This window comes from Aegilops tauschii, chromosome 7 (genome assembly GCF_002575655.3).
Source record: "Aegilops tauschii subsp. strangulata cultivar AL8/78 chromosome 7, Aet v6.0, whole genome shotgun sequence".
Taxonomy (NCBI): Eukaryota; Viridiplantae; Streptophyta; class Magnoliopsida; order Poales; family Poaceae; genus Aegilops; species Aegilops tauschii.
In genome coordinates, this window is record NC_053041.3 from 95,317,195 (window position 1) to 95,329,764 (window position 12,570).

The following is a 12,570-nucleotide window of genomic DNA, read 5'->3' on the forward strand; positions in this document are numbered from 1 at the left end:
GCTAATCGCGCTATAGCGCGTTATTACGGCGCTAAACACAAAAACGTTTCAACGTTTTTAGCGTGGAACGATCGAAACACAGCAGGCTCAGCGAACAGCAGACCATCAGGCATCGGCCCAACAGGCCCAGTCGATCCATCTAACGCCCTAGCCCAGGTCGTGGACAACGCAACGCACGCACACAGTTCCTAGCTTGGGCTTCTCAAAAAAAAAGTTCCTAGCTTGGGCTGTGGCGGGGGCGGCAGGATCTGGTCGTGCGTTGAGGCTGTTTTTACTAAGTAACTGTGTATATTTGCGTGTAGCTGAGTTGTCAGGCCACATGTTTATTCTGAATTTGTAATTGTACACAGATGGAAAACATGCAGGAGTACAGTATATTTTGATGATTTCTTCTCTTTGTAAAGTGTAGCTTGTGTTATACTTTGTATTGTACTGAACTGAAGTTTCTGTTATTTGTGCCACCATAGGATAACATGCATTCCTTTTTTATGCCTTGGATTTGGCCCTTGTGTATGTGTTGGTCCTGAGAAAATTTAGTTGCTGAAATACTTTATTTCTGAAAATATTTGTAAGTTTTTTGCAAACGCTATTTTGAAATATAGCACGCTATTAGCGTGCTATAACTTATGTAGCATTTGGAGAAGGACCTCGCTATATTTTATAGCGCGCTATTTTTTTTTATTGATTTCTGGTGAAGCCCACCTACTCTAACCATTGTGGAGCTAAGGCCTGTGCGGCTGCACGTACATGCCGGTGAATGGGAATATGGCCATGTTCAAGCGAGGACACCGGGCTTAGCTGCTTGTGCCCAAGATGCTGGTCGAGAACATGCTATTCCTCGCTGTTGGCATGCGCGTGGAACTCAATAAGATGGTGAAGGAGGGTAGAGAGCTAAGAGTATACTGGTACCTGCTCCCAGCGTGGAGCTGCGCAATGCATGCGCTGTTGGAGTTAACCACGTCGGAGAGTCCATGCCCGGTGTTAGGGACTTAGGGTGCGTTAGCTTTGTAGGCTAGCTCCTTTATATACTCGTGTACCCCTGTGGCCCTGTAATATTTCGAATCACATTGATAGAAAGAAAACAAAGATGACCGACACGGTCATGTGGCTATCAACTCGCGTGTCCTCGTATTGTCTCGGGTGCGTGTGCTTCGAGCGGTCAAATCGAATAGCCGGCGGCGTGTTGTTAGGTGCCTGTGCTAGCTAGCCTATGAAGATCGATCCAGCAGCTAGCTAGACTCCTTCCTTTGTACGTGTATCTCTCGCCGTCTACGTTCGGACGGAACCGATTTAGCTCGGAAATTCCTCGAGCTAGCTAGCCTCTAATATGCGTGTATCGATGAAAAGCGCTCGGCTATACCGCCGTTGAGGTCGGACCAGCGCCAACAGCGGCGATGGTGGCCGGGCTCGTCAAAGTGCAGGTGGCGATGGCGTCAGTGGAGCGGCGCATCCCCGGGGACAGCGAACGCCTATATATGTATTTACGTAACAGGCGTACATACTAGAGGTATAAAAATGGTCCCGTGGCTGAGTCCTGAGTATAAGAATTGTTGTCATTTTTGTGCTGGGAAAGGGACACGGAAGGGAAATGAGCCGCCGTGAAGAAAGTCGGGAGCACAGATCGTTGCATGCAGCCCCGTCCCGCCTGTGCACGATAGCATGCATGCATGCACACATGCGGCGGTACCACACTAAGAAAATTTGTTGCTGTGTGCTGTCCACACATCGATCCAGCGGTCAACTGCATAGCAGGTTTGGCGGTGCTGTGGGAGATCCCTACGTGAAAGCGGCGGAGTAGGAGTAGTGTTTATTTCTTTTTTTTTTCTTCATTGACAGGTGGGTCCTTCGTAAGGTAGAGAGAGGGTTCTATGGTGTTTGACCAGTCAACAAGTGAAATACGAAGCTGTATGATGAGACAGTGACCGTATAATCACCTCAAGTCGTATGTAGTGACCGTATTGATCGTATTTTTAAATACAATGACCAAAATGAGGTTTCGACACAAGTTCAATGACCGTGAATGCATTTTACTCCAAGAAAAAGACCCAACTTCTCATGAAAAAGACTGCACCAAGCTGGCCCTCGCTTTCTTTTCGATCTGACCAACTCAACTCATGCGTGGGGAGGCAGGAGAAAGGGGATCACGATGGTGTAGCCTCCATAGCTCGTGCGTGGGGAGGCAGGAGAATCAATGAGGCAGATCACAATGGTGTAGCCTCCATAGCTCCTGCCCTTGCTTGTGTGACGAATGTATGCCGGACAATGATTATTTTTTCTTCATTTTATTATTATATTTGAGCTGCCAATGGTTATTTATGCTAACCACTCTGACAAGTTAGTTCGTGGTATAATTTATTGACATTTTTTGATAGATCGTACCATCACTTGCAACTAATACCCTTTATAATGCCGACAAATATTTTGGATGCAAGTTATAATGCCAAATGAGGGCTTACTTTTGTTGAACTATCATATTAGCCATGTTGCTGACAAAATATTAATCATATATTGGAGAGTGGGATATGGAAGATGAAATTTGAGGTTATGCCAGAAACTACTGTTTCATAGGTGACTGGGAAATAACCATTTCTGTTTCTAAATCACCACTAATAACCACCTGATGTTAACAGGAGATTCATACAAGTGTAGCATTGGATTTTTTTTTTCTAGATCACGAACCCAATTGATCATCCACGCAAAGAAAAAAAAAGAACCAAATTAATGAAAATACCTTGAACATACGTCCACAAATATTGACTGAGAAATAAAACATTTTAATTAATTGAGCTGCCGTTACTCTGAATAAATATGATGGTTCAATGTTTCAAAATTAGGGATACTGCTTGAGTTGCTCTCTGCAATACTACGTGCACTAACCTTAATTTTCCCAATGGATTTGTCGGAACTGGTTGCGTCCACACCCTATTTTGAGAACATATATACATCCCAAAGTTTCAATTTTTTTTTGAAAAAACTCATGGATGTATCACATGCTATAACATAAAAGTTCTTGCCAGAAGTTTCACAAAACCATTCGTACATGTAGGTGATTATAAAAAATGCTTAAAAAACAAAACAGTGGTATGATATGCACACACTATTTTCGCATGTATGTTTACAAGGCTTGAAATCTTTAGTGCATGTTGTCAAACCGGCCACCGTACGTGTTGTTCTTGGTCTTGCCACTTCTCATTCTTGGCCCATTCATCAATTTAATATCAAGAACGCCTTCTTACATGGTGATCTTGGCGAGATGGTTTATTGCACGCAGCCTGCTGGATTCATCGACACCTCTCATCCCAACCATGTTTGTCTCCTAAAAAAGTCGTCGTACGGTTGAAACAAGCTCCTCGCACTTGGTTCTTGCGGTTCAAATCCTTCATTCTTTCTTTAGGGTTTATTTCTTCCAAATGTGACACATCCCTCTTTATTTATCGACATGGCTCATCCATTGCATATCCCCTACTCTATGTAGATGACGTTATTCTTACTGCCAACAATTCAGCCACACTAAATTTCATCATCGCATCTCTGCACTTCGAGTTTGCCATGTCTGACCTTGGTGATGCACATCACTTTCTTGGTGTTAATGTCATTCACTCTCCCACCGGCTTATTTCTATCCCAACAGCAGTACGCACTCGAGATATTGGACCGCGCCAACATGGTTCATTGCAACCCGATTCCCACCCCCGTGGATACTAAATCCAAACTTTCCTCCACGGAGGGAGATCCCGTATCCGATCCTACTCTTTATAGGAGTCTTTCCGGGGCCCTACAATATCTTTACCATCACTCGACCCGACATATCATATGTTGTCCAGCAGGCTTGCCTATTTATGCATGACCCTCGTACATCCCACCTACAGCTCGTCAAAAGAATCCTACCCTATGTCAAGAGCACCTCGCGCTTTGGGCTTCAACTCTACAAATCCACGTCCTCTGATCTCGTGGCCTATTCTGGCGCTGATTGAGCCGGATGTCCCGACACCAGGAAGTCCACATCTGGCTTTTGTGTTCTTCATGGGTCCAATCTCATCTGATGGTCCTCAAAACTACAGCCCACTGTATCACGATCGAGCGTAGAAGCAGAATACATGTCCGTCGCGAATTGCGTTGCAGAAACTACGTGGCTGCGCCAGCTACTTCAGGAACTCCATCGCCCTCCAGCGCGTGCCGCCATTGTCTATTGTGATAATATCAGCACCAACTACCTCTCCTCCAATCATGTTCAACACCAACGCACAAAGCATGTCGAAATCGACCTCTACTTTGTCCGGGATCGTGTCGCCTTGGGAGAGGCAAGAGTTCTGCATGTACCCTCTGGATCGCAATTTGCTGATGTGTTCACCAAGGATTGTCTACGATCGTGTTTCAAGACTCCTGAGGCAGTCTGAACGTCCAGTCCGGCGGTGTTCCGACTGCGCGGGTGGGTGGGTGGGGGAGGGAGTTAACGCATGGTCATAGCTCTGTAACGCACATGTGTGTAAGTGTAAAGTAATGTTGGGGATATCGCTTATCAGGAACGTCGACCCACGATAAGGGGTATATCGGCCACATTATCGGCATATCGGCCGATTTATCATCATATCCGCCAATTTATCTTATTAGTCAGACACGGATATATGATAAATTGGCCGATTTATCGGAATATCAGCCCATGTCTTAAACAGTACTGTAAAGTGCATGCATCTGTTGTAACTACCTCCTCTTCCTTAGGACTCTGAGCCACCACTCCACGTCAAAGGGCCTGCGTGCCTCTGATCACGGGAGTAGTTACTGCAGTGAGTAACATAGTGTGCACAGATCTCTCTTCTAGCTAGCACGACCACCAACTCGCACCATGCCTTCCCCCTCCGTCAACCCGAAACATGGCGAGGTCACCACAGAAGAAATCCTCGCCCCCGACGCTGCCATGCCAACGAGAGCCACGGGCGCCGAGGGCTTCGCCTCCTTCCTGCCCACCCAGGGCGAGGTGGACGCGCTCTGCAACAAGTACGGCGTACCCAAGGACTTCACCGCGCGCCCCGCCGGCGACCTGCGCGCGAACTCACCGCCGCCACCGGGGGCCATCTGCGTGTACGCGCGCGCGCTGGAGGCTGGCATGCGCGTCCCGCTGCAGGGCTTCTTCCGCGACGTCCTCGCCCACTTCGGCATCGCGCCGGCCCAGCTCACGCCCAACGGGTGGCGCGTCATGGAGGGCTTCCTGCTGCTCTGCCGCTCCGCCGACGTGCCTCCGTCGCTCGCGGTGTTCCTGCGCTTCTTCCACCTGTCCGTTTACGACCGAAAGCACAAGAAAGGGTGGTACTTCTTCGTGTCCAGGGGGGGCAGCTCCAGCCTGCGCTTCACGGGGATGCCCAACCGGAATTCCAAATCCATCGTGGGCTGGAAACACGACTTCTTCTTCCTCTCGTCGCCGGCGCCGTGGCATTGCGCGGTGGACTGGGGCGAGCCGCCCAGGCGCTCCTTCAGAAACCCGGCGCTCACCGTTGGGGAAAACAAATCGGTGGTGGAGCTGCTAGCTGCTCACGGTGGCGCCGCTGTTGATCTCAGGAACCTGCTCCCTGCTACGTGCCCATGGCAGCGCCGCTATCCCTGCAAAACCAACCTTGCTGCCGCCATGATAACCACATCATCCCCACCGCCGCCGCCGACTTCGTCTTCAACTCGTACTACTTCCTGTTCTAAAGGCATGCATCCCTCTGTTCATGATATGTTGAAGATTATGCCGGCGGAGAAGGCGGCCGCGTCGGCGTCGGCGAAGAAGAGGACTTGGGAGGAAGCCAACGGCGGGGAGGAGGTTCCGCCTCTTTCAGTTCTGTCCTGTGTGCACTCGCCACCGCCACAGCACTTCCCCAGCAGGCACCATGGACACACCACAGACTGGGAGGCTGCACGGGAGCTGCTGCAGGGCGCCACCGAGCCGCCGCTGGAGCGCGTGTTGGCGGCGAACGAGCCATCAGATGCCATTGGAAATCGGGCTGCCGACGACGCAGCGGTTCGTCAGGTATTGCCAGCGAATACCATGGGAAATCGTTACATTGACGCAGTCCAATCGATCTTACTGTTGTGTTCAGGATGCGAACTACGCGCTCGAGCTGGAGAAGAAGCTGGTGGCCAGGGAGCGCGAGGCCGCGGCGCTGCGGAAGCAGTTGGAGGAGGCGAAGAACGAGCTCGGCTCGGCAAAGAGAGCGGCGGACGCGGAGCGGGAGAAGGCTAAGTCCGAGCTGGCCGCGGCGGGAACAGAGCTGGAGACGACCATAGCCGAGCTCGCCGCGGCCAAGCGAACGGCGGAGGCAGAGCTGGTGAAGACGAAGGCCGAGCTCGCCGCGTCTCTGGCGGATGTGGTGAAGACGAAAGCCGAGCTCGCCGCGGCAGAGGCCGAGGCGGTGAAGGCGAAGGCCGAACTCGCCGCCGCGAAGCGAGCCACCGAGACGGTTGTGGCGAAGGCGAACGCCGAACTCGCCGCGGCGAACCGGGCCGTGGAGGCGGAGCTGGTGAAGGCGAAGGCCAAGCTCGCCGCGGCGGAGAAGGAGCTGGACAGCGCCAAGGCGGCGGCCGCGGTGCGGGAGCTTCTGGCCTCCGAGGAGAAGGTGCGGCGGCGCGCGGAGCTCGCGCTGGAGGGGTACGAGCGCTGGCGAGGCCGTCATACTCCGGCTGGTCGTGCCGCTTGAATTGATCGTTTCATTTGGAAGTCACATTGCTCGTCGATCGTTTTCCTCTATGCGATCGAGTAACGCAGAGTCGCATACCGATTCGATGTAGCTGCAGCAGCCATTGCTATGTGGCTTTGTTATTCAAAATGCTCAGGAGACAATCGACTACCGTGGGCAAATGAAACAAAAATGTTTTGCTTGATGTGTGTTCAGCAGGCATCTATGAAACCAGGGCGCTTGTTTACTGTTTCCTTTTTGAAGACGTCGTTTTTGAAGGCTTTTTATATTTTCGGGTGTTGTTTTTGGTGGTGGTTGTGCTTTTATATTGAGAGGAGTTTATCATTTTGACAAGGCCAATTTTTCCCTTTTTTCTTTTCTTTTCAAGCTATGTGCATCTTGGATGTCCTTGTGATCTCTGGTTAATGCACAGTCTGGATGTAATTAGTATCTTGGTGATATTAATATATTTTTCCTTTTATAAAAAATCTATGAAGCTGCAGACATCTTAGTACTTGTTTACTACTGACGAAGATAGTGGGTATTTAACTTGTGGTGTATAGGCACCTGGTCTCAAGTGAAAATAATTAGATTGGCATTTCAAAGTTGGGAGCAGCTGTGTGACAGGTGCCTAAATTTTTCTGGTTTCAGCCATTTTTTCCCTATGAACAATCACTGTATAACCATCACAGTTTTCTAGGAAAGAATGAATTACATTGGTATTACCCTAAAGAAGAAAGAAAATGAAAGAAAACTCCGTACTGTGAATGTTCATATTCTTTTCTATAAACTTGGTCAAACTTCCCAAACTTTGACTTAAAACAAAATTAATATGTGTAGTAGAAAGAAATGTGAGGAGTATGCAAATATGCGCAACACAAGCAATCATAAAGACTTGTTGTCAAACCTTTTTATATGGGGAAATCAAAATGTATTAAAAGCTTGCACAAAAAATATACAAAACTTGCACAATTCGGTAGTGTGAAAGAACAAGTGTAAATTAGTGCACATTTAATTATAACAATCATGATTCAAAATAGATCAACACACACAAAATAAATTCCATTTTAAGTTTCTAGCAAAAATTATGTAGTGTCACATAATTGCGGAATTAATATGTTGTCATATGCACGACTATGGCGAAAAAAATCCAACAACCAAAAAAGCCAACTAAGCATAGTTAAAAATCATAATAAAACATATTTTTGTTGATTTAAATAGATCAATTACGAAATTGGCTTTCATTTTAAGTTCCTAGCAGAGAATTAAGTAGTGTCAATGGATTTTAACATTCAATACTCGTCACATGCACGAATATAAGAGAAAAATCCAACGACTAAAAGACCAAACGAAGCATCTATTAACAAAGACATAATTAAAAATAATATTGTAAGGTGGGATGACTTAAGGGAATTGATATTAACAAGAAACGGAAATGAAGAAACAAATCAAAGCAAATGATGACAAAAAATTGCAAGCTATTTCACAGAACTTACACGGTTCGGAAATATACAAGAACAATCATATACTAACGTAAGAGCATTTACAACCACAAGTACCAAAATCTGCCCCTCCCCCGCCCACGGACACGCCTGGGCGCATCCGCGGACCGTGACCGAACACCAAACAAGAAATCCACGACCACAAACACCATTTCGAAATCACCAAATCCATATTATTACATGCAATGTAAAACCTACTCCGAGCGGAGTTTGTCCGGCTCCGTTGTGCCCATGGCCGGCACTCGACTGCGCCTATCAGAGTGTTAGTCTAGTCGCCGACAAGGTAGAGTAGGACCTGATACACGGAACGGCTCCACCTCGCAGCCCAAGGGCATGATGCGTGGAGCCTTAGTGACTCCCCTCTTTCCCCATTTGCCACTCATCGCTCTGTCCGCATCGAAAACTACGCCACAGATTTTTTTTGGTCCCTGAAACAATATTTTTCTGCAGAGTCCAAAAACATGCAGAAAATAGCAATTCGTACTGGGCACTAGATTTATAGGTTAATCAAATAAATCAATGTAAATTAGTGCGAAAACTATGCACATGATATAAAAGAAGCATGAACATAGAAACAATTATAGATACATTTGACATGTATCTCAGTTCTGCCTGTTATCAAAACATCAGGTGGCATCTCAGCAACGGCTCTGTGGTGATCCTCGAGAATTCTTGGGGTATCCTTCAAATGGGCTCCAGCTTGCAACATGACATGTTCCCACGCTAGTACTTTGCAGGACTTCAGCCTGAATTCATGACGCGCCCCTCCATCGGCCAAAAGTTGATTTATGCTGGACATAATAAGATCAGAGGTGACCAGAATTCGCCCATTACCCACACAACTGTCATGATCTTATCCACCCTTCAGGGCATAGGTCACCCATGGAATTTCAGTTCCCCTCAACCACGAAACTACTCTCCCACTCAAATGAGTCATCACCTTCGAAAATCTTGAAGAAATCAGAAGAATAAAACCAAGGATTTTACAAGATATATCATCAAGAAACAACCAGCAGCACGCACAACATCAGAATTACGCAACATGGTATATACCTTTCACCATCCCTTCTTAACATGAACTGGAGTTGTTTACTGTGCATAGCAATGCTACCTCTTGAGCACTGCGTTGGTTTTCCGTTGAAGAGGAAAGGATGATGCAGCAAAGTAGCGTAAGTATTTCCCTCAGTTTTGAAAACCAAGGTATCAATCCAGTAGGAGGCTACGCGCGAGTCCCTCGTACCTACACAAAACAAATAACTCCTCGCAACCAACGCGATAAGGGGTTGTCAATCCCTTCACGATCACTTGTGAGAGTGAGATCTGATAGATATGATAGGATAATATTTTTGGTATTTTTGTGATAGAGATGCAAAGTAAAATAAAAACAAAGTAAAAAGCAAAGGAAATAACTAAGTGTTGGAAGATTAATATGATGAAGATAGACCTGGGGGCCATAGGTTTCACTAGTGGCTTCTCTCAAGAGCATAAGTATTTTACGGTGGGTGAACGAATTACTGTTGAGCAATTGTTGACAGAATTGAGCATAATTATGAGAATATCTAGGTATGATCATGTATATAGGCATCACGTCCGAGACAAGTAGACCGACTCCTGCCTGCATCTACTACTATTACTCCACTCATCGACCGCTATCCAGCATGCATCTAGAGTATTAAGTTCATGAAAACAGAGTAACGCCTTAAGCAAGATGACATGATGTAGAGGGATAAATTCATGCAATATGATAAAAACCCCATCTTGTTATCCTCAATGGCAACAATACAATACGTGCCTTGCTCCCCTACTGTCACTGGGAAAGGACACCGCAAGATTGAACCCAAAGCTAAACACTTCTCCCATTGCAAGAAAGATCAATCTAGTAGGCCAAACCAAACTGATAATTCGAAGAGACTTGCAAAGATAACCAATCATACATAAAAGAATTCAGAGAAGATTCAAATATTATTCATAGATAATCTTGATCATAAACCCACAATTCATCGGTCTCAACAAACACACCGCAAAAAGAAGATTACATCAAATAGATCTCCACGAGAGAGGGGGAGAACATTGTATTGAGATCCAAAAAGAGAGAAGAAGCCATCTAGCTACTAACTATGGACCCGAAGGTCTGAGGTAAACTACTCACACTTCATCGGAGAGGCTATGGTGATTATGTAGAAGCCCTCTGTGATGGATGTCCCCTCCGGCGGAGCTCCGGAACAGGCCCCAAGATGGGATCTCGTGGGTACAGAAGGTTGCGGCGGTGGAATTAGGTTTTTGGCTCCGTATCTGATCGTTTGGGGGTACGTATGTATATATAGGAGGAAGGAGTACGTCAGTGGAGCAACAGGGGGCCCACGAGGGTGGAGGGCGCGCCCTGGGGGGGTGGGCGCGCCCCCTACCTCGTGGCCTCCTCCTTTTTTTCTTGACGTAGGGTCCAAGTCTCCTGGATCATAATCTTCCTAAAAATCACGTTCCCGAAGGTTTCATTCCGTTTGGACTCCGTTTGATATTCCTTTTCTGCGAAACTCTGAAATAGGCAAAAAACAGCAATTCTGGGTTGGGCCTCCGGTTAATAGGTTAGTCCCAAAAATAATATAAAAGTGAATAATAAAGCCCAATAATGTCCAAAACAGTAGATAATATAGCATGGAGCAATCAAAAATTATAGATACGATGGAGACGTATCAGGCATCCCCAAGCTTAATTCCTGCTCGTCCTTGAGTAGGTAAATGATAAAAACAGAATTTTTGATGCGGAGTGCTACTTGGCATAATTTCAATGTAATTCTTCTTAATTGTGGTATGAATATTCAGATCCGAAAGATTCAAGACAAGAGCTTAGTATTGACATAAAAATAATAATACTTCAAGCATACTAACAAAGCAATCATGTCTTCTCAAAATAACATGGCCAAAGAAAGTTATCCCTACAAAATCATATAGTCTGGCTATGCTCTATCTTCACCACACAAAGTATTTAAATCATGCACAACCCCGATGACAAGCCAAGCAATTGTTTCATACTTTTGACGTTCTCAAACTTTTTCAATCTTCACGCAATACATGAGCGTGAGCCATGGATAGAACACTATATGTGGAATAGAATTATGGTTGTGGAGAAGACAAAAAGGGAGAATATAGTCTCACATCAACTAGGCGTATCAACGGGCTATGGAGATGCCCATCAATAGATATCAATGTGAGTGAGTAGGGATTGCCATGCAACGGATGCACTAGAGCTATAAGTGTATGAAAGCTCAACAAAAAAACTAAGTGGGTGTGCATCCAACTCGCTTGCTCATGAAGACCTAGGGCAATTTGAGGAAGCCCATCATTGGAATATACAAGCCAGATTCTATAATGAAAAATTCCCACTAGTATATGAAAGTGACAAAATGAGAGACTCTCTATAATGAAGATCATGGCGCTACTTTGAAGCACAAGTGTGGTAAAAGGATAGTAACATTGTCCCTTCTCTTTTTTTCTCTATTTTTTTTATTTGGGCCTTTTCTTTTTTTATGGCCTTTTTTTCGTCCGGAGTCTCATCCCGACTTATGGGGGAATCATAGTCTCCATCATCCTTTTCCTCACTTGGGACAATGCTCTAAAAATGAAGATCATCACACTTTTATTTTCTTACAACTCAACAATTACAACTCGATACTTCGAACAAAATATGACTCTATATAAATGCCTCCGGCGGTGTACCGGGATATGCAATGAATCAAGAGTGACATGTATGAAAGAATTATGAACGGTGGCTTTGCCACAAATACAATGTCAACTACATGATCATGCTAAGCAATATGACAATGATGGAGCGTATCATAATAAACGGAACGGTGAAAAGTTGCATGACAATATATCTCGGAATGGCTATGAAAATGCCGTGATAGGTAGGTATGGTGGCTGTTTTGAGGAGGGTATATGGTTGTGACGCCCGGATAATTAAGCTACAGTAACTCCATGCTAATGATGCCACGTCACCTCGGATACTGTTGTTAATCTCGCGATGGTTCAAAATCGATTCAAATTCAAATTTAAAATAAAGACAAACATCAAAAGTTTTCAAACATTAAAACTAAAATGTTCAAGCTGGGACAAATAAATCCTAAGTAATAAAGGTGGAGAAACCACACTTGTATAAAATGTGTAAATACTCAAAAATGAATAAAATAGTAGCAAAAACAATTAGTTAAATGATTATAAAATAATAAACAATTACAAACTATTTTGTATTAGGTGCCAAGTTAATTGTGGTAGTGGCATGAGTATTAATAATATTTTAGGTACAACTTGGGTATTTCATAAAAACAAAAATTTAATAAAACAGAAAAGAAGAAATAAAAGAAAATAAAAAATAGAAAACAGTAACTAAACTAAAACAAAAGAGAAACCCCCCTCCCTCGCT

At 45.3% G+C, this 12,570-nt stretch overlaps 1 protein-coding gene across 1 annotated transcript; it reads left to right on the top strand.

Moving 5' to 3' along the window:
* The first annotated feature begins 4,801 nt into the window (after positions 1-4,801).
* On the top strand, positions 4,802-6,857 carry LOC109766698 (uncharacterized). The gene is made up of 2 exons (XM_020325480.2): positions 4,802-6,006; positions 6,077-6,857. The coding sequence occupies exons 1-2, from the start codon at positions 4,843-4,845 to the stop codon at positions 6,671-6,673; spliced, it is 1,761 nt and encodes a 586-aa protein (XP_020181069.1). The 5' UTR covers positions 4,802-4,842; the 3' UTR covers positions 6,674-6,857.
* Positions 6,858-12,570: the final 5,713 nt, after the last annotated feature.

Excerpts from the sequence above, each read along its gene's own strand:
- LOC109766698 (XM_020325480.2), top strand. The coding sequence starts at position 4,843 with ATGCCTTCCCCCTCCGTCAACCCGAAACATGGCGAGGTCACCACAGAA. Across the intron at positions 6,007-6,076 it reads ACGACGCAGCGGTTCGTCAG|GATGCGAACTACGCGCTCGA; the intron begins GTATTGCCAGCG and ends TGTTGTGTTCAG.